The 22487-nt window shown below is 36.1% G+C and overlaps 1 protein-coding gene across 11 annotated transcripts in view; it reads right to left on the bottom strand.

The window, feature by feature from the left end:
• The window catches only part of ranbp3b (RAN binding protein 3b), a 30412-nt gene that overhangs the window by 4219 nt on the left and 3706 nt on the right, over positions 1-22487 (bottom strand). Inside the window, exons 2-15 of one of the 11 annotated variants that reach the window (XM_067362871.1) lie at positions 21720-21775; positions 19788-19824; positions 16714-16800; positions 16505-16576; positions 13494-13559; positions 9230-9346; positions 5863-5963; positions 4653-4769; positions 4429-4526; positions 4258-4333; positions 3882-3978; positions 2878-3002; positions 382-502; positions 162-304 (exon numbers count right to left, since the gene is read on the bottom strand). In XM_067362871.1, the coding sequence (XP_067218972.1) occupies positions 162-304; positions 382-502; positions 2878-3002; positions 3882-3978; positions 4258-4333; positions 4429-4526; positions 4653-4769; positions 5863-5963; positions 9230-9346; positions 13494-13559; positions 16505-16576; positions 16714-16800; positions 19788-19824; positions 21720-21775 (1313 nt within the window). Of the gene's footprint in view, positions 1-161; positions 305-381; positions 503-2877; positions 3003-3881; positions 3979-4257; positions 4334-4428; positions 4527-4652; positions 4773-5862; positions 5964-9229; positions 9347-13493; positions 13560-16504; positions 16577-16713; positions 16801-19787; positions 19825-21719; positions 21776-22487 lie in introns of all 11 variants that reach the window. The other 10 variants (XM_067362869.1, XM_067362872.1, XM_067362870.1 and 7 more) reach the window with 10 other exon arrangements.

Below are 22487 nucleotides of genomic sequence, written 5' to 3' on the forward strand. Positions count from 1 at the left end.
TAAATTTTATTAAATTAATAAATTAAATGACTACAAATCCTGATAGCATAATTAATTGTTCAAACAAGTTATGCATGTTACGTTTGCATTAATTCACTGACAAATACAACTAAAAACCAATCCCCTTCTTGTGTGAAGCGTTACGGAGGTATCCATCATACCGATATGAGGAAGACCTTGACTCCCTGGTCCTCAGTGTCCATGGCTGTGATACGAACACTTTTCTCACTGGCTTTATCCACCTGCATCTGAGGCCAAAGCTTTGTGTTGAGAATCAACCGCAGACTGCCCTGCGTACGCATCACTGCGAGACAGACAGAGAAAGATGAGAAACACAAAGATCACTCCGAAGAAACGTGACCGGCTCGACGGCGCTCTTACCTAATCTCGACTGTAACGTGCCGTCGTCGGTGGATGCCATGTCGTTAAGTCTGAGCAGACCGCGGCCTCGTTCCACCCAGGACTGAGCTGGCTTATCGAACACAAACAACTTGCATTGCATCTGTGGAGAGACGAACACAAATCAGCTCATTATCAGCAGGTCATCACTTTACTGAGGGGAAAAAACACTGGCCTCCAATGATTTAAGGAATGTTTCAGGTCAATATAACTTCAGCTCAATGAAACGTAGTCTGCTGTCAATTACCACAAAAAATAATTCCGTAACACTTTACAATAAGGCTCATTAGTTAATTACTTTAGTTTACATGAGCTAAGAATGAACAATACTTCTACAGCATTTAAAGGTGCCCTAGATTCAAAAATTGAATTTACCTCGGCATATAGTTAAATAACAGGAGATCAGTACATGGAAATGACATACAGTGAGTCTCAAACCCCATTGTTTCCTCCTTCTTATATAAATCTCATTTGTTTAAACGACCTCCGAAGAACAGTCGAATCTCAACATAACACCGACTGTTACGTAACAGTCGGGGTGTACGCCCCAATATTTGCATATGCCAGCCCATGATGTTCCCAACATTATAAAAGGCATTAGAAAAGGGCAGCCAGTAACGTCTGGAGCTGCACACAGCCGAATCATCAGACTAGGTAAGCAAGAACAACAGCGAAAAATGGCAGATGGAGCGATAGTAACTGACATGATCCATGATATCATGATATTTTTAGTGATATTTGTGAATTGTCTTTCTAAATGTTTCGTTAGCATGTTGCAAATGTACTGTTAAATGTGATTAAAGTTACCATTGTTTCTTACTGTATTCACAGAGACAAGAGCCGTCGCTATTTTCATTTTTAAACACTTGCAGTCTGTATAATTCATAAACACAACTTCATTCTTTATAAATCTCTCCAACAGTGCAGCAATAGCCGTTAGCCACAGAGGACAACCTCAAATTCACTCAGAATAAAACTTTAACATCCAAATAAATACTTTACTCACATAATTCGAAGCATGCATGCAGCATGCATGATGAACATCTTGTAAAGATCCATTTGAGGGTTATATTAGCTGTGTGAACTTTGTAAATGCGCTGTAATATAGTCGACAGCTGGTGTGGCAGGGAGCACACGATTTAAGGGGGCGGCGCCAAGTGTAAATCAGTGTATAGTTAATGATGCCCCAAAATAGGCAGTTAAAAAAATTAATTAAAAAAAATCTGTGAGGTATTTTGAGCTGAAACTTCACAGACACATTCAGGAGACACCTTAGACTTATATTACATCTTGTGAAAGAACGTTCTTGGGCACGTTTAATAATGTTAGTTAATGTTAATTTCAGCATTTACTATTACATTATCAAAATCAAAATCTGTATTTCATATCATTGTTAATGTTAGTTAATAATAGTTGTTAATTGTTTGTTCATGTTCACAGTGCATTAACCAAAGATTAATAAATACTATAACAAATGTATTGCTCATTGTTAGTTCATGTTAATGCATTAACTAATGTTAACAAATGAGACCTTATTGTAAAGTGTTACAAATGATTCAGACTCATCTCAGTTTATAAAAACAAGCAAAAAAAAGTTTACAGTAATGCACTTACAATAGAAATCTATGGGGCAGGAAGCTGAACCAGAATAAGTTAAAATACACAGTTTTGAAAAAATAACTAGAAATTTATTACCAGAATATTATGTACAGCATTTGGCATAATACTGATTAGCACAAACAATAAATTTACTCCTTTATGGCAAGAAAAATAAAATGATTAAATATCACAAAAAATAAACTGATTCGCCCCTTAGGTTACAGCAAGACACTTAAAAGTAAATGATAGGATATAAATCAAAATGTGTATCTTATAATTTTATAAATGCCCTTTATATTAAATCTTCTGTTATGTTAAGCTAACTTTACACAAAAAGTTAGGTAGTAACAATTTTTCACTCTAAAAACATCAATGCATTTACGTCTTATGACTGAACTACTGAAATGGTATTTTTATGTTTACAAATTGACCCCGTTCACTTCCACTGTCATAAAGATTTTTGCTTTTTGTTTGAAAAAAAAAAAAAAAAAAAGAACAAAAATAGGGGTTTAATTTTTGCAATAATCAACATTATGCCCCAGAAGCTTAATTTGCACTGAACCCTAAATATACTTTTAAACATGACAGGTTAACGTGAGATTTGTATATGTAAAGTTATACCTAATTTTGCAACTCTTGTCACGATGATTTAAAGCCACTAAAACCAGTAACTTCAATATGAAGTTAGTAACTATTCATGAATTATATCACACAACTCAACTTTCTACAGACTGAACAATGAGTTGAGATTATTTTCTATTGTAACTGAAAACTGCAACAGATGATAGAATCTGAATCGGGAGCAATCTTTAAATTGTGGACTACATGCCAACAGTTTTCCTGAGGCGACTCTGACTGCTACATTGAACATCGTCTCACCTGTAAAACGTTGCTCTCCGCCTCCTCTCCTGTACGGACCTCCACCTTCTCCAGAATGCACTTCTTGGCAGTGGCTTTGGTGTACGCGGCTGCCGACTCCTCTAGAGACTCTGTTACACTGTGATCTGACATACGCACAGAGAGAAAAACGTCAGCAGCAGACCTGCCTACTATAGGAAAGGCTTTGCTCATGAATATTTAGGCATGACAGCAATGCTTGCTCATCCTAGAGAATCCAGTCACATAATTTATTCAATATTCAATGAACCAACAATCTAAGATATCGGCAATCAAAAAAAACATTATCAGTCAACCACTAATAAACAGTGCCTTTTTTTCCAGCTACAGTAGGTGTATTTAACAGTAGCATTCAACTAAAATTGAATAAACAAATGTAAAAATAATATTACATAGACTTCAATGTATCAAATTTATATACTGTGATTCTTATTAAAGCTACTGAAGTTATTCAGTGAAGAGCAGTGAGTGATTTTATCCATCTTTTGCTGTTTGACCAACATTAATGACAAGCAGGTTTATTAGGCTGCTGTCACTTTAAGACCTCATGCACGCAATTTACAGACATCCAATTTTCTCTCAACTGTTTATATTCACTTAAGATATAACTGACAGTTTATGTAAACTTTGTGTATTTGACAGTTAAAGCGTAACAAGTCACAAAAGAGAACTTAGTTTAGTGGTCGCACGCTGTTTGACAGGTTTTTAGTGTGCGCGCACTTCATGTGTATGTGCCCAGAGAAGCATGTCAGAACAGCGTGCAAATGAAATGTTTAACTGGCAAGGCTTTAAAACGCATGCAAATAATAAACTTTCACAATTTAAAATAACTGCATTTGTGCATTGTTCGTGATGCAAACGCATGTCACGTTGTACAGTATGTGCAACTGCAAATGATAGAATGCACTGTAGCTCAATACTACAATCTCTCCTCAAGAGCAGATCGTGGAGACATTTTAATCAATCATGATCTAAAAATCACCTACTTTTCTCAGGTGTGGCCTCTTGTGATGACGGCTCGGACACTGGAGCTGAACAATCTTTACTGGCCTCTGCTGATGCCTCGCCTCCTTTTGGGGGACTCTGAAAAGCATTTACACACAATTATGTTTTGACTGAAAACAACCCATTTACTGTTTTAATTGGTGTTTGCTGAAATATTTTAATGTAATAGTTCACCCAAAATAAAAAACAAATGACCTCTTACTTTCATTGTATGGAAAAGAGCAGCTTGGATTTTCTGCTATACTCTTTTTGAGGGTAAACAACGTGAGCAGTAGAAAATTGTTTTGATTTTTGGGTGCACTATTCCTTCAAATACTACATGTAAAAGGTGAACAGTCTGCACAACAATCCACTCACTAGCACTCTCTCAGACATGTTCTGGCCAAAAACGAACTTGGAGCCTTTATCTGAGCTGTTGGTGGCATTGTTGGAGCTGTAAAAGCAAACAGAAGCAGATTTACAAGACATAATACCTGGGCTAGAGAGCCAACAGCAGTTGGATTCATAGGGGTCTATTGAATTGGTTACCTAGCGCTGCCCATGTACTGTAAGAAATAATTGGTGCTGCCAGACTGAGAATCTTGTGTGGAGTCTTTTGAGTCACTGGACGAGCTGTTTTCATCCAACTGTTCAAGAAAAACACAGTAAGAGAATCTGAGAATAAACACAAACACTCCGAGAGAACATCTACGGTGCCAATTTGCAGCTGTGAATAAAGAACGAAACAAATGCACTGGTGAGTCAGCGCTGACCTTCGCTCGCTCTTTGATATTCTGCCCGAACACAAACGACGAGTCCACCGCACATTCCTTCTTCTGACTACTCTCGTCTTTCTGTCCACCTCCATTTTCTTCTCCTTCCTTCTCTCGCTTCTGCCAAGAAATATAATTAATGCAGATCCGGCAACAAGTCTATAGGTTTTTAAATGTGAATATTGAAGTCTTGTTCTGTAGTGTCTCATATTCAAGTAATTTTTTATGCTGCATGAATATAGCAATCAATCAAAAATTGTTATTGGCACCATTTTTCCATGGTTAAGGTATTTTGTGACACACGATAACCTGACTAGCACACACATTTCATCATTCATATAGCATAAAAAACATAGGAAACATCTACGCTATTCCAGATACATTTAAAAACACATCTTTTTCTCGTTTTGGCCTTTCGTCCACACCGAGACAGCGTTTTCGGCTTAGCTTTTTAAGTGGATAAATTTGAAAACAAATGTTAGCATTAAAAAAAAATGTACACAGTTGGTCGCACGTTGTACCAATAAATATCCATGTTTTTACCGGCATGTGTGCCATTCATTTACACAGTGTTGCTAAAGATAAATGTTATAATGTACAATCTTCATATTACATTCCTGCAAGATGACAGATAATTTACTCGCAATTACTGTCCTGAGACATGAGGGCAATTGTGTTAAGACCATAAATGGAATGGCAATTTATGCTTCGTTTTGAGAGCGACCTGGACACACCAGTAAGGGGTGAGATATTCTGCTAATAAAATTACGATGGCAGAAGAATAGCGCAAGAACTTTATTATGTCTGGTCTCACGGTATCATCTCAGTGAGCTTTTATTACATTTTGCACATGTGCAGTAAAATGATTTTAGCGTTTTCCGAAGACTTTTGATATGAAAAAGCAGTTTTTGAATGCATCCAAATTAAATATAGCCTCAGAAATGTCACAGTTCACAACAATTATACAATGCTAATGCTGCTTAAAACTAATAAGATTAACTCTAGAATGAAAATCCATTAAGGCTGCAACTAGATCACAATGTAATTTCCAAAACACTGTTAGTTATTACTACACACCCAGGTCATCTCAACCATTATGAATGATTACAGGTGACAAAGATATTTACGAGATGCTCTAAACAGGATGCAATTAGTTGCGATTCATTTATCAAGCGTTTCCATCTCAGATGTTTGTGCTGTATGTCCTCACCGGTGATTTGTCTGAGCTCTCTGTGTTGTTCAGGAAAACGGATCGGCTTTCTGATGATGAATCTCCAAACTTCCCCACTCCATTTGTTCCACAGCTGGAGTCTGCGAGTAAAAAAAAAAAAAAATTGGCATAAACTAACAGCATCACACTCTCAACACACATTTCCAGTGCTAAGGAGTCATGATCACTAATGGCCACCCTATACGTCAACTAGCAGACAATATATCTAAAGAGCAGAGTGACTGATGGCCGATATAATGCTTATACATAATATAACAAACAGCTGAAATATTTCCCACAACATTCACTCAAAATTCACTAAAAACAATGAAAACTGACATTATTTTCTGTTGACAAGGTCATCTGTAGCTTTTGGAAGTCATACAAGAAGGAAAAACGGTCCAGCCAGGACAATCATGAGCCAATGATCTAAAAATTGGCCAATTCATTTTTCAGTCTGATATATCTGTCTATAACAGTTGTTGATTCGAAAGTCCCCTGTTGTCAAACACAATATTTGAAGGGGGAAAAAAGACTTCAGTATACATCATTTATTCAGCATTGATTATTTTAATATATTATTCATCATTTATTAATTTGAATACTTTAAGTCATCACCTAGAAGTGGCACCAGCCTGTGCATTACCGTCTTCAGCAATAGATTATAGCTTAGTTGTTTTTTCATCTTTTTGCTGCCTCATTGATATATTAATTGGTCTAATTCTTGGGGTTACTGGTTCTAGGTGAGTAGGGTTGGGAAACGAGAACCGGTTCTCATCCGGAACCGGTAGTGTTTTTTGGACAGAACCAGAACCGTGCAAGATTTCCAAGTTTCGGTTCCGAAAACGGTTCTGGTGTGATGGGTGGGCGAAGTGCGGGGAGCGTATTCTTTAATAGAGATGTGTCATCTCATGAATATTATAGCAATGAATGCACTGAAAAGCCCTCACGCAACTCGTATACGTCAGATATCAATAGAGAGAGAGGGAGAGATGCACAATTAATCTTTAAAAGATTGCGTTCTCGATTATCACCCACATGATCTAATTCCTAAAAGACAATGATTCACCCATGTATATTAAACCTTTGACAAAAATAAAATCTCGACATTCAAATCTGCGTTCGCGCTGCTGTTGATCTGAAGAGAGTTGTCATGTGTAGATATAAACAGCTTCACAATCTTTTCAAACGCACAGTATCATTATTTCTGTCTGACAAATATTCCAATTATAACAGAAGTATACAAAATTTTATTATTCAGATAGAAGCGCTGATGTTACAGATCAAAATATAATAAATTACCTTCTGAAAGTAACTGGACTTCAAATAACAACTGTATCGACTGCATTGTTATGCCACTAGGTGGCAACAAATTTTCTGTGTGTATCACTGAATCATTCTTTCAGAAACAATCTATGAATCCAATTTACAAACATTCTGTTTCACCTGTCTGGTTCTTACATGTGTGTTTAAGCATCTTATCTAATTTGTGGTACCACTTTACAATAAGGTTCATTTATGAACGATCCATGAGCAATGCATTTGTTAATGTATTTGTTAATCTTTAACCTTAGTTAATAAAAATACAGCTGTTCATAGTTTGTTCGTGTTAGTTTACAGTTCATTAAGTAATGTTAACAAACACAACTATTGATTTTAATAATGTATTAGTAAATGTTAACCTTAACAAATATTAATAAATGCTGTAGAAATGCAGTTCATTATTAGTTCATGTTAATGTAGGCCTGATGTTAACTAATGAACCTTATTGTAAAGTGTTAGCGAATATGAGATTAGCAGTCTGTTAAATTCATTTTATAAGAATAATAAACACAAAAAGGACTGTTTGAGTTGAGTAGTGTGCATTTTTCCCTCACTATTATTTTTTATTAGTGGTTTAATTATTTTAATGGAACCGGAACCAGAAAATTTCTTACGATTCCCAACCTTTATATGAGAGTAATTTTTAGTTGACTTAATCACAAAGCTCAACAGCCTGACATAATCGCTAGTCACAAAAGCTTATTTAGATGCAATGTATTTTAAAAATTTTTAGAAACAACACAAAAGAGTACCTTTTTTCCAATTATATGTTATTAAACAAATCTATTTTAAATGTATATATATATCCTATATAACATACAAATAATATATCATCAGGTCTCCAGACTAACATTTGAGAGCAGTAGAACCGGTGGCACCAGCACCAGATTTGGTAGTGGTAATTTAATCATAAAATTACTATTGTTTTGCATTAATAAATGCAACTAATAATATTAAATGTTTATTTTATGGAAAGGCACATTTGAAAGCTTGAGCTTGCACAGAGCTTGAGTTGGGACACATATAAAATTAACTTTTATTAACCACAGTAACACATAAAACCATAATTTTATAGGACGTTTTTTTTAACATTAAATTGGATAATATTTAGAGCTTTGAAAAGTGTGAAGTCCTTGAAAAGTGCTTGAATTTCAATATCAAAAGGTTGCATGAACCCTGAAATGAATAATGTAAAAACATTCGACTATTTCTGCCACAATACCATGGTTAACGTTACTACATTAAATCCATTGTGAATTTTTTGATTTGTGGACTGAAAAGCCTTCTAGAACTTGTTTGTTCATGGCACAATGTTTCTCCTGGTTTCCACGTTTGATCTGATATCTATGGTTTATAACATAATTCTGCAAAGAATTTGAAAGCTTCTCACTAGATCTTTCAGCAAACTTAGACGTTTAAACATTTTTCGTTTGAACAAACAAATGGCAGCTCTTATCAGTTGGGTAGCTTGATGGTCACACCAGTGCAACCTCTAACAAAATTTAGTCGCACTGGCAAGAAAAATGCAGTCTGGAGCCCCGTATTATACATGTATAATACACTAATCATAAATAGGGGTCAGCAACCTATGGCACGTGGAGGGATAATCACAGAAACGTAACTTCATATGCATGAGGGTTTTGTCAGATCTGTTGAAATCTCACACTTTAATAGTATTTATAGCTTCTAACTTAGAACAGGCTGTGTGACTATGAAGAATGACTATCTGATAATGATGACAAGTTTGAGGGATTTTATTTATATTTCATACAAACACCTTCTGTAGCCATTTAGCGATATAACTGATTAAAATATGCTTTTGATGATTTTGATTTAATTTACCCAATGGAACGCAGAAAAAATAAAACGGAATTTGGGAACAAATAGATCAGATTTCAGGAACACTGGGCCACTCTGGCTTACATTTACACATCCGTTCTAAACTCAAATTGAGCCGGAAATGTGCTTCTATACAGAATAGGCCAAAACCACACATTCTGTTGCTCTGAAAGCCAGCACTGAGCATTATGGGATTTGTACATACTGGTCTTGACGGGTTCTGTGAGGGTCTTGGCCGGAGGCGCCTGTAGAACGGCTGGTCTCAGAACACTGCGCTGCTGTTCTTTGGGCTTCTGACTGGGAACGCCTGGAAAACAACCTACTAACGGGTTGAATCAGAAACTAAACACCGCAGGGCAACAACACACACCAGTGTTTGAGGATCAAATAAAAAGGGCTTAATTTGGCCTTTAGCAATGGAAGGGCTTTTCTGATTTTTAGTGTTATTATACATGTCTCAAACTATTTTTGTCTTTATTCAAATAGTACAGTTTGAGAGAGGACAGGAAATTAAGTGGATGAGAGAGGGGGATGGGGTCGGGAAAGGTCCATGAGCTGGGACTCGAAATCGTGTCGATCGAAGCACAATTGCGCTACATGTTGGAGTGCTGCCCATGAGGCTATCGGCTCGGACAACTAATACTATTAAAAATAATTTTCATTAACTGAAATAAAGCAGAAATAAAAATGAGTATTAAATATTAGATTTAAAAAAAATTTAATGCTGCCTTGGCAAGTAACAAATAACATAAATACTAGAATTGCTTAAAAAGAAATAAAAATAAAAAATAATGAAAATGAAAAAAGCACAAAATGGCTACAACTACCTAAAATTTAAAAGAAAAATCTAATTTAAAATAAAAATAAATACTATAATAGTACATAATGCTACAATAACGTTCTAAGCCAAGGGTGCAAAACTCAGGGGCTGTTTACATGATACCATTTTCAACTAAAAACTGATAACTTTATGCGTTTAGGCCATTCATTTACACGACAACAGTGTTTTGGGGCCATGAAAACAAACTTTTTGAAGTGCGAGTTTTTGAAAACAATTCCATTATCGTCTCCATGTAAACTACAAAACACGAATTCGTGAAAAAGGTGACGTCATGCACATTCGTATTATGTGATCAGTAGGGGTGTGACAAGATCAAGCCATTAGTGGTGCAACGGATCATCATTGATCCGTGATCCGTTCGGATCAATATCTTCGGTTCGGCACACACGTGATCCGCGGATTGATTTATGAAAAAAAAAGTTGTGCGCATATTCAGTCCACACACAGCGTGGTCATGGCGAGCGGAGGAACGGAGGAGCTTGCCCCGCGTCATTTAAACCCCCTGTATGGGAGCATTTTGGCTTCCCTGTCAAATATAATGATGAAGGAAAGAGGTTAGTGGATAAAACCGTGACAGTGAGTAGGCACTGTGGCACAAGAAAGCCATATCACAGTGGAAACACATCAAGCATGGCCACGCATTTGAAGCGACATCACACCGGTGTTTCACTGACAGGAGTGAAAACGAAGGCTGCTCAACAACCGCTTATCACCGCAGCATTTAAGCAGCCCCTTGTTGCACAATCAGACCGGGCTAAAGCCATCACAAACGCTATCGGTGTGTTTATAGGTGCAGACATGAGGCCATATTCTGTTGTGCAAAACGAGGGCTTTAAACACATGCTGAAAGTGCTTAAGCCACGTTACAACATCCCGTCGCGCACCCACTTCAGCGAAAATATTGTGCCAGATCTTTATGAGCAGGAACGGAGAGCTATGTGACGATAACCGCTCACTTCATCACATTTTATATATTTTTTATATATTTATATATTTTAATTTAATAATTTAAAAGTGTTAATAAACAAAAAGACAAAACTTATGTTTATTTGTCTTGTCTTTGTTTTTGCTGATCCGAGAAACGATCCGAACCGTTTGTTTTTTGATCCGTTGCACCCCTACAAGCCATAGTATCTCGCAATTTTAAAATGTGACAAGATCAAAGTGAAACACTCTCGCAATATCGCAATGACTGCCTGAGGGTGAATTTAGCATAGAATATGCCACCGCTACGTTTGCATTGCATTACGGTGCCGACTGCTGCACTGCCTCCACTGTCATTTTGCTTTTTTTTATAATAATAATAATAAAAAAAACCCACATTTAATTCAGTTAGATAAAGGTCACTTCAATTGTAAACTATTGTAAACGTCTGCTCTGCTCATCCAGCATGAGCTGCAGAGTCGCACACAGTTCACTGACGAGAGTAAGGTGAGATGACTGACAAGACCATGGCGGAATAGAGCCTAAAGGCCTGGGGATACCTCCTTTTTCTGTATTCTGCTCTGTCTTGCATGCTTAACTGTGCCTTTCAAAGTATACTCATCTGACCATGAGATGCATGGAGTTTGTTTTCAAGCACTCAAGTCACTTACACATGCTCTGTTGTACGGGCACTGTCCGGGCAGTCCCAAAAATTGGGCTGCACGTGGACGGGGTGTGCGGATGTCCGTGGATCCTCCTAATGACGAAAATGATCTGACACGGACATTGCGCAGACTGTTGCAGAATGCAGACAGCCAAAATATACATTGGGCTTAAGCATCTGATAAATGTCTTATCTTGTAGAATGCATGCTCAGCACCGCCGCTCCCTATTCACCGAGTACATGCGATCGAAAATTCGAAAGTAAAATGCGAGCTCCCTGCTGCGTGCAAATTAGGCTACATGCAATATCTGATCTCCCAATATCAAATATTAGACTGGGCTGTGTAGCTGTAACCATCTTTTAGCTCTGGTCTCGGTTTTCACTTTGAATATTGAGAGTAGACTTGTGCCGATATTCGGTAATGCGATAAATCGCGATAATGAATATGCACGATATTGTAATCGTCGGCACTTCAGAATACCGTAAATAATAATTTATTACCAATTATTAATTTTTTTATAAGGCAATTAAGAATACTTTACCCATCAATCGTATAAAATGCACAACACCGCTGTATTCTGCGTCAAAGAACACGCGCTCAGATGTAAACAATCCCAACGTGCACGAGAAGCACATGGCGGAACCAGTGAAGGAGACGAGCTGAATGAAAGTGCGCGTTCACTCTGACAGCAGAGGGTGCTGATGGAACAGCAGCATGCAGCGGTTACCACGGAAACCGTGCAAACAAAGTAACTGCGCTAGTGAGGTTTTTAAAATGCTTCAAACAGCCATTAATTTTTTGTAATCTGAGTGTTGTCCATTACAGCACCAAATACTGAATACTTAAAAAAAGACTTAAAAGGATATTTATTTTCAAACCTAAACATTTTTATATTTTAATCTGGACTACAACATGCCCTAATGATTAGAAATGTTCTGATTATTTGTTATTGTTCAGTAAAACTTTGAAAACATACAGCTTCATTAGTTAACATGTTAACTAATTCATTATCACTAAACGAACAATAAAAATACTTATAAAGTATTAATTATTATTAATTAATGTTAATTTCTTAGTTACTGTTTAATAACATTACTAAAATCAAAATAACTTATTTAATGGGCCTGAGATAAAACTAACAATGATCAGTTGTGTTTCTAAACTAACATTAACAAAAAAAATAACACTTTCTGTAACAAATGTAGCTATTGCTCAATCTTAGTTAATGCATTAAATAGAGTAAAGTGTTATCTGTTGTTCTTTATAGCCTAATTCTTTTGCATTTTAATCTGTTTGAAAATTTCAGTCAGAGTTGTTTTTGTTTTATTACAAAAAGAGTTCTTAAACCTGTTAAACTATGACAAAAATGGTTTTGCAACTTATTTTAATATCGTGATAATACCGTATACCTTGATAAAAGCTTCATCAATTAATCGCAACATGAAAATTTGATACCGACACATGCCTAATTGAGAGAGTACGTTGATTATGACTGCGCTTATTGTTTGCACTTAATAAGACTAATACTTTTTTTTTTTTTTTTTTTTCTATGTTCAAATTGTGGAAAGGAGTTCAATTAGGAGGTCACACACAGCCTCAATCAGAAGTTCTAGAAGCTCATAATTCATGTACAGTAAGGTCTGAAGAGACGCCAGTCAGTTTAGTTTGTGGCAAAACCTTTTACAGTGCTTGTATATTGATGTCTTTCAATGCATATGATAATTTATACTCAGTAAGTAGAATTGAAATGACGATTGATGATTAGTTAAAACATTTCAAAATGCACCCATGAGTTTGCACCCCTGTTCTAAGCAACGTCATGAGAAAAGATAAACATTGAAAAAAAGCGGACTTAATCCATTTGAGGAGCTTTCAAATGTACAAGATGACATTTAAAAAAGGAATGAAAGAGGAAGCTTTACAGTCAGATGCACTGTGAATAGTTTCCCCAATTTTTCCTGCTCACGATAGCATATTCATGTGTTGCATATGCGTGTAGCTACAGTAAAACGTTCAAAGCAGGAATGAGTTGATCTTACCTGCGCTAGGGGCCTGGCCATGAATAAGTGTGGGGGGTTTCAACCTGAACCCAACAGGCTTCTCTTCTGAGATAGACAAACAGAAGCATAAACATGTAAGACACAAACCAAACATCCCTTACGCAAGACAAGATAAGATCTCTCAGATAAACAAATACTCAAAGTTCATCCGTATTCGACTCAAACACACCAGTCAAGAATAAGACACCGCAAGAATGGCATTCAACTCATAGTCTTTCTACAACACTAGAATACTAGTTAAAGAAATGTCTGACACTTCTGTCAGAAATGGGGGGAGGAAATAAACATTACAGTAGTTTAAACATTTTTAGATGCATACAGCTTCATATTTTTACAAAACAGTAGGCGGTATGCAGTTAATACCACACCGATTACACTATTAATGAAAACACAGCCAGAGTCCCCATCTTTGTAGTGCCCTCAATCTGTCTCGTATCTATGGACTCAAAACGACTCTGACCACTTCCTGTTAGACCTTAGTCCCCTCCACAGGCCTCTAGACTTATTTTAGCACATTCCTTACAGTAGCTGAAACACATTTGAGTTTAGTGCACTTGGCTGGGTTTGTGCCCTTTCTAATAGAAACCAAAATAGAAAGCTGCTTTCAGATGCATGTACAGCATCTGCCATTTACAGTACTCTGCTCTGTGTAGCACACTTTATCTAGAGATCTGAAGACACTTAGCAAATGTGTTTATGCAGTCTGATTTATTAAGAAAGCAACTATGCGAATTAGCATACAAGCAATGTATCAGTCTCCAGTAAAACTAAAATGTAGAATTGAACGATTCTGGATAAATTGAGAATCATGTTTTTTTTTTTTTTTTTTTTTTTTTTAATAGAAATCAAAATTATCCAACCATTCTAAATAGACAACTAAACGAAATAACATGTACTTTACTAGAGATTGACAAAATGTTAACTGTATTTAAAAAAAAAATATTACATTAATTTGAATTTTTTTTTTTTAATGAATTATTCAATTTACGGATATTGAACATTATTTCTGAGGGGCCGTTTTTACACACCACCATTTTCAACTAAAAACTGGAAACTTTATGCGTTTTGGCCATTCATTTACACAACGGAATTTTGAAAACTGGTTTCAAAGTGAAGTTTTCGAGAACTATATCATTATTGTCTCTGTGTAAACTACAGAAACGTGAATTTGTGAAAATGGTGACGTCATGCGCATGCGTATCATGTGTTCATTAACTTTGCCAACTACTAGTCTGGCAGCAAAATACAGTATTTTTAGTAATTTTCAAGGATCTGTGTGAATGAAAATAATTGACAACCTTGCCTTCTGTACATGAAATATGTTTCTGTTTTAAGTACATCATTGAGCACATTTATATGCACACCAGTAAGCTGATAACTCATAAATATCAGCTTACTGAAATAACCAATTTTCTACCTTTACATGCAAACCAGTAAACTGACAATGCAAGTAACCGCGTTTACATGACTTTATTAATAAATCGGGTTATTTCCCTGTAGTGACTTCAAATAATAATCATTTGTGTATCTGAGTATTCAATATGTTATGTCAGTTGCGATGTTAAATAAAGCTTGCTACATGTCAGCAAGGAACTTACGGCTCATATATTATTCTCTCATGCCGTTACAGATGCAGTGTTTTGATCGAACCACTTCTACTTCTGCTGCACAAGAGATGAGAACACATTTTTAGAACTTTATGGGTCTTGAAAGAGTCTGCGTTTGTGATATTCCTTCTTCCTTTCCTGCAAAAAGCTCACTCTGTCTGGATGTTTAAATATGCACTAAGGATGTGTTTCTGTCACGTATCACACATGCGCACTTCAATAAGCCGACAGAAAGCAGGTTAATGATCAATGCTAAAAACCAATACAAACTAAACCTGGCTGGAGTTTTCGCATCGCTCTGCAAAGTTACGTCACCCGAATCATTGATCTGATTGGTTGAAGGACTATCCAATTGCGTGAATAATGCTCGTTGATCACGCCTCTTGTGCAGTAGAAAATACATACAGACTCTACAAACCAATGTTCAATTTTAAATTGAGCTTGGTCCGGTGATAGCCAGACAAACCTTACTCCAATAAAAGAAATTGCCTCAAGACAATGCAAAATGTTTTCATTATAATGAATCCCATTATTAGATGGAGAAAATCTGATTGCATGAACAGACAAAACGTACAGCTTTTAAACAGGCAGCAAAATCTGTTTGATGTATCAAACTCAAATTTGTTTAGTTTTTGTCTGTATAAAAAAAAAGAAAAAAAAAAAGGAAGGAATCTGATGTTTTCAAACCCAATCCAAACCACATCCACATGTGAAAAATGACAGTGCGGACAGTCAGTCCTGAAGATCAGATTTGAAAACCAAATTGGATGTGTGCAGTGTAAACAAAACCCAAGACTCTCAAACATGACAAAGACTGTGTATGGCCACAGAAGCCTGTAAATTACACAAGAGTAGCATGTGTCTAACCACTCATGGCATGCTAAAGAATCTAGTGACAGGCAAAATAAGCTCATTTTTCTTTATATTTTGGTTAATCATGATATACATGATTACATTAAACTGAAAACTACTACTTCTGACTGATGTTTAAATAAAGGAGGGCCTATTACAACAGATTTGATGAATTACAAATTTGCATTTCTTATTTGAGCAGTGAATTACATTGAAACTTGAGTAAAAGCAAGGCTTTGCATTATTTACAAAGCTAAAGTCATGAACTCAAAACAAGACTTTCTATTTATATTACATCCTGATTAGTAGCTCCACCCACAGTGAAATCTCATCAGTCCAAAGCCTTCCTCCACAGCTGTATATTAAATATCATAAATGTTCTGATCAGCGGTGATTGTCACTTCGTGGCAACATTAATGAGAACAGAAAAATTATTTGAAGCTGAACACCCGTTACATCGTGGCTGGTTAGGAAATGGTGATAAGGAACAAAAAGTTGCAAGAAAAAGATGAAAAGGCGGCGGTTTCTTACCTGGCTCAGAGTCGGAATTACCAGTTGGAGACTGGCATAAACTTGAGGGCATAAAGATATTATTCTTGGGAACTGTAGCAGGAAAAAAGCAAGCAAGCAAGAAAGAGAGGATCAGATGAGAGCATAAAACTTTCAGTTAAATTTAGCCAAATAACACTTGTTCAAAGAGCATAGTGCTAATCCACTGCAGTGAAACACTATATATTCACCTGAATGTGATGGGGGGAACTGGGTCAAAGATGAGGTCCTCTCTCTCTTTACCGGGGGACAGTATTCACCATCATCCCGATCTGAATCTGAAGAACACAATTCAAGTCAATAAATCAAACAGACACTAAAACTAGTGAAGCGGTGCAGAGAACTGAAAGTTCTCATTTTAGTTTTGTAATAACTGCACAAAAAAGATGATTCTCAAAAAATCAGCTTTTTTCATGGTAAATTTGCCTTTCCAAAAAAGGAGCTCTCCAAAAGGACACCTAACAACCAAGTGAGCCCATATAATTCATAAATTTATGCACACCAAAGCACACACGGAACAAAACTTTTTAGAATTCAATGTACAGTATGTACACTGTACAGTGCAACAGCAAAGAGCTTGTTTAGAGCTTGTTGAGCAGTACATGAATGGATCCATTCAAAATGACTAAACACCAACATATACATGACCGATAAAAACATTTCCCTGAATGCATGTGATAACAACGTGAATGTACTGAAAAGCATCTGTGCATAAATACAACGTGCGATCAGCGCATCGAGAACACACATACATGGTTCGTTTGTGCATCAATAATAACGGACTCACACGTGCTTACAGTACGATCTTGTACATCACTGCAATCATCTTTACCTTGATTACAATTCGCATCCATCAAAACTTTACTAGCGAGACGCTGGTTTGCTTTATCCAGCAGAGAAATGTTGTTTGCATATCATCTTGCCACACAGTGGTGGTGGGATGTTTTGACATTCTGTTCAGTCCGTATTGTATACATAGCACGATGCGTGAGGGCTCGCGCTCTTCAGAAACAATGACAGAATATGACAGAGCTTGTGTTTTAAAGCTAAACAGACACTGGAATGAATATTTCACTATAAAACTAGCTGTGAGTAGTGCTGTTTTGGACTGATTGTTTGAATGCTTTAGTTTACTGGATAATTTAAACTTTCCTGGAGTTTAGCAGCTTAAAATGATCCGATCGAAAAACAGATGCAAAATCAGGTTAAAAGTGCTGTGCCATTGTAGATGTGAATGATAAAAATCACGACTCCCAAGATCATCTAACTGTGCGTGATGTAAATTATGTTATTGTTCACGAGCTTCATAAATTTTTTGCATTAAATTATTTTAACGCGTTAAGTATTTAGTTAATGCGTTAACGTTTACGGCCCTAGTTTAAATAAAAAGCTGTATAGAAACATGTATTATCAAGATGCATTATTAATGCATTATTAAATTCATCTCCAAATAACTCTCAAACTGATGTTTGGATCATACAAGCACATCTGCATCCTACAATATATTTCATGAGACGTGTTAGTGTCTTACTGTCTGCATCTCATCACATATCATATACAATTTCTTTTCCAGCAAAACACCATCAGGCGGTGTTTACATAAAATATTAAAAACCCGAATCATTTCATGTGCACACTGCTTATGTTTCTGTTATCAACTGCTGGACAATTTATGATTTTGATGCATTTTCCATTTCATCACAATAAAAAAATTCCATTTTAAGATATTTTGGAAAGTAGAGCTGCATGATATTGGAAAAAAACTGGCATTGCGATATTTTATAGATTAATATACAGCCTATTATGTTAATACTAAAAATAAAAATGTGAAAAGAAAGAAGCTTTTAATAAATAATTTTAATGTGCGTGAATAAATCCAACCTGTGACCGATTTAAGTTTAGTTTCCATGATCCGTTACTGGCAGATGAGCATCTTTACGGCAGGGATTAAATCTTAAACAATGCCTGGGATAAAGTGTACAATTGGATGCACTTTGAAATGGTAAAAGATGATAAAAAAAAACATATGATGCAAGTTGTGCCAACAGCTCATGTCCTAGAACTCAACGAAAAACACTGCGGTGCGCTTCTGCCGGCCAACGAGCTGACTATAGCGCGCTATTTGAAAAGACTCAAACGGACACAGGCAGATCGCGTGAAAGACTGGATTTGTGTCTCTCAATCAGGTAGGGTAGCTACAAGTGATTTCAAACTATTTCAGCCGCTTGTAATTTGATTTTTGGATGCTGTTTCTGTTTAGCTAAAAAGACTGCCACTCCAGTTTAGCGTTTATTTTCTCTGCAGGTAAAAAGACAAGTTGACAATTCTAGCTAGGCATTCGTTATTTTAATAACTTTTTAATTTTAAGTTATTTATTGATCACTCTGGGTTATCTAATTTAACTATTTCTGGCTTGTGTTTTGAATATATGTTCCCCTGCACTTCAGGCATTTTGCAGTTTGACGATCATTTCATTTTTTTTAAACAGGCTATTTTCATTTATTAGAACGGTATATTCTGTTGTAATTCAATTCTGTAAAAATTAATATTGTTTGATAAAAAAATATATATATATATAATTTTTTTAAATTAAATAAATTTTGGTGCATCAATGTTGCGCTGTAGATTAGTTAAAGCTTGCTCACACAGACAATTTAGCCGATGTAATTTGATTTGCCGACATATGGAATGTATATCTATCTGCAGTGTGGCCTTTCTGCAGTTATTAATATATATATTTTAAAGTTTATTGATCCAAAATGTTTTTATTCATTTACTTCTATATCCTTGAGAGTGTTCTGTACATCGTGGCTGTGAATGTTTATCCACATTGCCTTTCATTTGTTTAAAAAAGATAAAATCATTGTCAGTTTCGTCTATCACTTGACAGGCAGTTTGGTCGGTTTATTAGTAAGATGCTTCTCTGTGCTGTGTGTGAAAGAAAATAAAAGTTGTCTTAAGCCGCGGGTAGACTATAGCTAGGCCTTACTTCATTTTCCGAGTCCCGCTCCATCTCGTGCACGGTTCAGCGCGCGAACCTTTCAAAGTCCGTGCGCACTATCTGGTGGACTGCTGTTTTTCGAGCAGCAGTTTTTCAAACAGCTGAAGTTTCTGGACGTGCGCATATTTTTTCAAATTCATACAGAAGTTATTTTCTGCACATCATCATAAGGGGTATCAAAAAAGTTCAATGGGCAAAATATTATTTAAAGTAAACAATTTAAGCATTTTTGAGCATCACTAGAATCTGAACCCGTCTAACTCACCGTCCCCGTCCTCTGCACTCGACCCATCTGCGGATCTCTGGAACAGACAAAAATAAGCAAATTAATTTATCTAGTCACACAGAGCCAGACTACATAAAGAAACACACCGTACAATGGAAAACAACATCTTAAACAGCCCCGTTTTAAAATAATTTCTCACCAGAGCCAAAACCATCCTGTGGAAATGCTGTGTGTTTAATTTGCTTAAAATGCTTCGGGGAAATCACGTTTTGAGGGTGATTTGTATCGGTGTTGGTCAGACGGCAGCGGAAATTCATCTCACTACCAGGCAAACTGGCCAGCCGAGTTGGTGAATTTACTTTCCAATGCTGAAATTTGGCAGGTACCTGGTGCTAATTACATGACTCGCCTGAGTGTTTATTGAAAAATGTCTATTTTGTTATTGCAATAAAACTCAAAGCTACATTAAATATTTCCCAGTAAGTGTCTTCCATCATAACATCCTCAGGTTATTATGGAAAGTGTGTTCAACTACAGAATTCACACAGACATGGTACAGCTGCACAATTCTGGATAAATTGAGATTCATGATTTTGTTGTTTCAAACAGAAATCATGATTGTACCATCATTCTGAACAGACAGCTAAAAGGATAGTTCACCCAAAAATGAAACATGTCATCATTCACTCGCCCTCAAGTTGTTCCAAACCTGTATAAATATCTTTGCTCTGCTGTACACAAAGGAAGATATTTTGAAGGAAGTTTGTAACCAGGCTGCTTTGGGGCACCACTGACTTCCATAATAGGAAAAAAAAAAAATACTATGGAAGTCAATGGTGCACTAGAATTGTTCAGTTTCCCACATTCTTCAAAATATATTCCTTTGTGTTCAACAGAACAAAGAGATTCATAAAGGTTTGGAACAACCTGAGGGTTAGTAAATGACTGAATTTAAATTTTTTGGGTGAACTATCCCTTAAACAAAATGATACGTAACTTACTAGAGGTTCTGACAAAATGTTAATTGTTACAGTCTATTTTAATGTTTAATCAATCTAAATGAATTATTTTTTAAAAATAAAATCTGGTTGAATGAATGATTCAATGACTCAAAGACTTCTTTCATTACTGGATGAATCAGTGTTTTTTTTGAACGAGACTTTTGAATGAATGATTCAATGACAAGTTTTTCTAACCGTGACTTGTCGCCACCTACTGGTGAAACAATGTAATGCTACAGTCATTATTTGAAGCGTCATGTTACTTTCAATAGGAGATTTACTGTATTTTGATCACTACCGTAGACAGTGTATCTCCGAACTATAAACTTTTATCCCAGTACTTCTGTGATAATATGATTATTTGTAACACAGAAATAACAATGTTTTGTGGCTGAAAAGACTGTTTGTGAAGCAGTTTCTTAACTATACATGACATCTGCTCTCTCTGGGTAAGCGGCAGCTGCAAGCGCAGATTTGAATGTTTCTGGTGTGATTTTGTCAAAGGTTTGATAGACAAACGAATTGTTGTGATTTAGGAATGAGATTGCGTGGGTGTTTGAATCGAAATCACAATCTTTTAATGATAAATCATGCAGCTCGATGTTATAGCTTCTAAAAACAAAAGTTAAAGCTACAGCGTGTCATTTCTATGCCACCAAATGGAAACGCAATCTGAGCGTTCCATAATAGCAACATTTGCTCAAAGTTTGCAAGTAGGACTTCCTGTTGACCGAATGAATGGTGGATGAATGTTTCAATATTTTTGTAATGCTCTTTGGTGCGTAGAGAGGAGCAGAAATTACACACTGCCATTCTGGCCAATTAAATAAATTTTAATTGCAATTAAACAAATTCTGCTAAGTATTAACGTTCATGTTGCAGGGGGAAAAAAAGAAAACCATTTAGGTTTTGGGGCCATGAAATCACGTTTTTTATTGAATTATTCCTTCAAGAATGAGAGCAAACCAACCTTCTGTGCTTTGTCCTTCTGAAACACAAACACTGGAGGAGCTATGGCAGGCTTCTCTGTTAAAAAGAAAAAGAAAATCAGTTGGAAATCTGTGATACATCTCCCACAATAAGAGTGTTTCAACTCAAATTTTAATTTAAACAAGCAAGAAAATAGGTCAGCTGCGATGTACCAATGTTACAGTTTAGATCGATCCAAGTTTCCCTACATCACACATAAACATCCAAAGTCAAGCAAGATAATCATTCACAAGAAATTTGAGGATGGGCATGAAACAAATTGACCAATAGCATCCAAAGCAAATGTTGTTCTTGATGTAATATCTTAGTTTAACTACACAAAACCCTGAGAGCGATTTGAGATCAATGACTTCACTTAACCATGACCACTAAGTCAATTATAAGTTATAGTTTCCCATTGCGTTAAAAGACAAAAAAAAAAAAAAAAAAAAAAAACAACTGAAAGCTGTCAATGCACAACAAAGAACTTAACGCTGTGTTACACATTTTACCATGGTTAAGGGGGTTTGAGGCATTCATGTCATGCATAAAACAATCCTTACCCTTGATAACATAACTGTAACACACGGCCTCCAGTAGCTTATTGTTTTTACAAAAAAATAAGGCAGTAATGTTTAACAGCCACTTTTATTAAACTACTAAATCACACTTAACTTAAGAACGTTTCAAAATGTCGCAACTTAAGAAATGTAGTAATTATCAGTCATGTTATATTACTGTTACATTGAGTCAATCATTAAGAACAAGA

Source organism: Chanodichthys erythropterus, chromosome 16 (genome assembly GCF_024489055.1).
Source record: "Chanodichthys erythropterus isolate Z2021 chromosome 16, ASM2448905v1, whole genome shotgun sequence".
NCBI classification, from domain to species: Eukaryota; Metazoa; Chordata; class Actinopteri; order Cypriniformes; family Xenocyprididae; genus Chanodichthys; species Chanodichthys erythropterus.